The following is a 4928-nucleotide window of genomic DNA, read 5'->3' as shown; positions in this document are numbered from 1 at the left end:
TAATTACTAGATCTAGATCTAATAATGAGACCTGTGTACTTAACAGGCTTGAGTCGATTGGGCCAAACCTAGATCTAAGTACGGCTAGCCACTTCGAAAAAGTATATCAAACGTGTACATGAGACGGGTGTATTAGTAAAAAAAATACCGTCATTTGTCTGTTGTTGTCGTTGATAGACGGCCGTTGTTTGAAACTTCGGGGTTTTTTTTTTTACTTATGCACCCGTCTCATGTTCATGTTTTATATAGATTTAGATCTAGATCTACTTCTTTTCTAGATTTTGCATGCTGAACTCGAATATGGCCTTCATTTTTGCAGCAAATCAATAGTTATTGATGTTTGAAAATAGTCAATTTAACTATATGGCATTTGGGGGTTTCAGGGGGGCATGCCCCCTGCATTTCACAAAGATTTGATGTTTTGGCGGCAATTAGGCTTGATATTTACTTGAATACAATTGATTTGCAAGGGTTTTAGTGGCCATACATGTGTTCTACAGCAAAAATTATGGCACTAGCCCCGCAAATCAATGCATCTATGTGTGGGGGTGCTTTTTCGGTAGTTCCCACTCTTCTTATATTTTGAGCCTGACCTACATCGAGATATATACGTTTGATGCGAGCTAAGATATCAAACCTAACAACTGCAAAACATCAAATTATGGTAAAATCCCACCTCTCTTGAGGCCAAAACCAGTGAATAACATTTGCTGTGTGGGAACTACCGAAAAGGCGCCTGTGTGGGTGCATTATAAAAGTAAAAATTTGCTGAAACTTCTTGCAGCCTTGCATTGTTGGTGGTGGGTGCTCCTTGTGGTTTGCTCCTTCTTCCCTATCAAACATCTAATCTAGATTTAGATTCTAGATCTATCATCCTTCATCTCTCCCTCTTTTGCTTGTTACTCCCTTATAACATGTCTAACATGCAGCACTTGTAGATGTAGATTCCAGATCTAGACCAAGGCCTATGCTCAAATTAGAAAGGACTTTGGCGCTTTTTTCTGTAGTAATTCGTTATAGATTTATATCAGGGATTATAAATCAGAGTGACGGGCTTTAGGGACAGAGAGAGAGGCACACACACATGGACAGAGAGGCGTGCGTAAGCAGAAGTTCACGAACTCAGAACACTGAGCACACATAGTACAAAGGCTAGTTCTGCTCACCATGGCAAAAAAAAGAGCTCCAATTTACTCGACAGCAATTGACACTACCTTTTATTTTTGTGTATGCTTTAAGCTTTCACTTTTTTTTTGTTGCTTTTATACTTTGAATTTTACTATTTTGATTATGACTTCTTATAGGCTAACTGTCAACTGATGATTTTCCTTCTGCACAGGGTTACAGAGGACGTAGAAAGTCTTTGAAACGCTTGACGGCACCCAAGTCATGGATGCTGGACAAGACTGGGGGTACCTTTGTGAGTATTTGTCTTTCTTTTGCCGATTCTATGTAACACTTTGATTGTACATTGTGTTCATCGTTCATCCTTTTTTTTTCCAGTAGTGCATGTAGTATACCAAAACTGCCACACATCCTGGTTTTATATGGAGATCCTGATTTTCCGGATCCCCAATTAAAAAATATTTTGTTTCGTCTGTTGTATTGAATTCTTAAAAACAACTTTCTCTGCTTCTCTTTCGCTGGGAAGCACCGATTTTAACTTTTTTATTAGAAGAAATATGTAGAAGGCTTTTTTTTTTTAAAGCATCAGCGCCGGATCTAGAAGTTGACTCGTAAAAGTTCAACTGAAATCGGAGTGGTGTCGATGTGGAATTCTGATTTGGGAACTCTCAAGATCTGCTTAAGCTTTTGTGATATTTCTCAGAGTCCTCTGATGATGGCCTGATAATTGTAACATTTATGGCTTTCAAATTATAATGAACATTATATGTCGGTCTACCGTTGCTTTAAAAACAAGTTTAGTCCAAGTTCAGATGAGCTGGCCCCGTCATCAAGACCTGTCAGTGAAACTTTCAAACTCGCGCGTTGGCATCACGTCCTAATATGACCGCGTGTGTGTCAGAGTCGGGACCTGCTGTATAGGACTGGTCGGGGACTATCGGATGTCAGGGTCAAGGAAATCAATCGCGCTGTGTGCGCATTGGTCGAAGTGTCTTTAGGGACTTGTGGCAATTCTGAGTATACGCATGCACGCTTAAAAACTGAGATTCTTTCCTTGTACTGTTTGTGAATATTTTTGGAAGTTTTCCAAGGTACAGTAGACTGGTTGTCACAGATTGCAGAAGCCCAGATGCGAGGTTACAGTATTCTTAAAGTACAGTGAATGAGAGTTTTTAAAAATTTGTAATGTCAGTCACTTGTTTCCATGAAAAAGAAATATAGGTTTAGTTTGTTTGTTTATTGTTCTATGCAAATTTCCTCTCTTAGAATGTTCAGTTTTAGTATGTGTGCTACTTGTGAAGTTACTATTGTGAAAGTGTGTCCGAGAATATGATTAATTTTTTAAAAACAAATTTTTCTCTGGACAGGCTCCCAAGTCCAGCCCTGGCCCACACAAAGCTCGTGAGAGCTTTCCAATGACTCTGTTCCTGAGAAACCGTCTGAGGTATGCTCTGTCATACCAGGAGGTAAAGAAGATTGTCAAGCAGCGACTTATCAAAGTGGATGGTAAAATTCGCACTGACAACACATTTCCCACAGGTTTTATGGGTAAGTTTTTGCACATACTGAATGATTTTTACAGAACAGTTTGTTCTTTGATAAGTCAGTCCATAAATTGGGTTATTGTTAGGCCCTGGCAGCTGGTGACAGGTCAAAAAGGTTGTCGTATTCTGTGGAAGTGGATAGAAAGACACAGAGCGAGTAAAGACTACTATTGGTTTTTCATATTGTTATCCATAATGGCAAGAGCAAGAGGTCGTAGTCGAGGCCACTTCATTTATCAGTGAATTTTGTGGTCAAAATTGCCCATATAGCATGTCCAGCAGATGGCCGCTGTTTTTTTTTTTTCTGGAACAGAGATTGCAATTTTGTAGGAACAGTTCTTCGATAATATTTTCCTCTTTCCAGATAAAGTTTTTATTTAATCGAAATGCTTTCAAATTGTGGTTATACCTCGTCACTTCTGTGGTGAAAATGTACAGGTTTCTAACAACAAAAAATCCCCCAAAACAACCAACTACATAGTATGTTTTCCTTGGTCTTGTCAAATTTTTTGTTAAATGAATTTGAAACTTTTTTTCTGCTCACTTTCTGTGTTTTAAAATTTTTTTGGGGATGAGTGGTGCGGTAATTTCAGTGCCAATGTATATCCAGCTATATCTTGTGGCATATGACCTTTTGCAGTTGCAAGCGCCGTAAAACCTCACTAAAGCAATATCTTGTTAAATTCCATACTTGCAGATGTGGTCACCATTGACAGGACCAATGAAAACTTCCGCATCCTGTACGATGTGAAAGGGAGGTTCGTTGTGCACAGGATCAAGCCAGAGGAGGCCAAGGTAGGTTGGTCTGTTGTTGATACTGGGCTCTTTTCTTTGCCTTGGGAACTTAAAACATGTTTGTGTGTTAGCTCTCTTACTGTGTTACCGCACTGACATCTTATGTGTGATGATCCAACTCACATGACTGATGGTCACATACCACTCCCAAGGTGGTGGGACTTTGTTCAAGCCGTAGTTGTTTTTGTTTTTTTTTGTTGCTTTATCGGCAATCATTCCGACTACTGATTTTGCTCAAATGTGAACCAATGTGTTCCATTCCTGTGCACTTAAAAAAAATATATTTATTATTAATTATGGATTTATAGTGGGGTTCAAAATTTTACACCAAGAATTTCTATGGAATCTTCACATTATTTCTGTACTGTTGGATATATACTAGTATCTATTTTGTTTGACAGTTGCTCATGGTTTATTTTCTAATTTTCACTAGGAACTCGAGCAGTGCATGAAATATGGAAGTCTAAATAGTGCACTAAATGAATGTTGCCCAAGTTGTTTCTGTCATTGTTACATTTTTTAATGTTTTCCTCAGTACAAGCTCTGCAGAGTTCGTAAAGTGGCCACTGGACCTAAGAACGTGCCGTACATTGTCACTCACGATGGCCGCACCATTCGTTACCCCGATCCTCTGGTGAAGGTGAACGACTCTGTGCAGGTGGATATTGCCTCTGGCAAGATGAAGGAGTACATCAAGTTTGACACTGGTGGGTCTAAGATTGCTACTGGGTACTTCTCTCTTGTATTGCGCATTTTATCTCTTTCTCTGGATGATGGGTGCAGGTCCTTTTGTCAGCATTTTTAACTTTTGATCTGTGGTGGTCATGCTTAATGGCTGTCAGGTACAACATTACTGGAACACTTTAAAGGTTTGCCTGTTCCTGACTCTTTCACTTGTCTTTGTATATGTAGATCTCTGTCATGTCATTTGTTTTGAGAACTGTGCAGCCTCATGCTTCTGTCACCTAGGTGTTTCTAAATGTGTCACAGTGCTGTGGAATCAGGTGCAGGTAAATTTTTTTGGTATGTGAAGTTATGGCAACCGTAACATCTTAAAGCTTGTTCATTTGTCTTATCTTTCTACGAAAAAATACCCATGTTGAACAGAAGTTCAGAGGTAAAGTTAAGAGAATGACTGCCAAAGCTTGAGAGTCCTTGGAAAGTGAACATTTCTATTTTTTATGCTATAAATCGCTTTTCTGTAAAATCATTACAAAGTTTTTTTAATGGACATTAAAGATGTTAAAGAAAGTTGATAAATATTGCCATATTAACTGGAAATACCGTCCTTGGTTTCATTGTTTTGACGAGCGCCTGATTTCACCAAGATGTAGCAATGCCAATGAAAATTTAAATTTTCACTTTTGCCCTTTTTTTTGGTACCTAAGAATTTTCAATTCTAAGAATTATGCTTCTTGAATTTTGAGAATCGGGTCATAAATAAAAAAGTTATGGGGTTGTAAA

General features: G+C 38.6%; 1 protein-coding gene across 1 annotated transcript in view; it reads left to right on the top strand.

Moving 5' to 3' along the window:
* The window catches only part of LOC101857139 (40S ribosomal protein S4), a 12900-nt gene that overhangs the window by 1863 nt on the left and 6109 nt on the right, over window positions 1-4928 (top strand). The window contains exons 2-5 of the mRNA XM_005107082.3: window positions 1340-1420; window positions 2493-2673; window positions 3367-3464; window positions 4000-4171. Of these exons, the coding sequence (XP_005107139.1) occupies window positions 1340-1420; window positions 2493-2673; window positions 3367-3464; window positions 4000-4171 (532 nt within the window). The remainder of the gene's footprint in view (window positions 1-1339; window positions 1421-2492; window positions 2674-3366; window positions 3465-3999; window positions 4172-4928) is intronic.

This window comes from Aplysia californica, unplaced genomic scaffold, assembly GCF_000002075.1.
Source record: "Aplysia californica isolate F4 #8 unplaced genomic scaffold, AplCal3.0 scaffold00574, whole genome shotgun sequence".
In the NCBI taxonomy this organism is placed as follows: domain Eukaryota; kingdom Metazoa; phylum Mollusca; class Gastropoda; order Aplysiida; family Aplysiidae; genus Aplysia; species Aplysia californica.
This window is presented reverse-complemented; position numbering and strand designations above follow the sequence as displayed.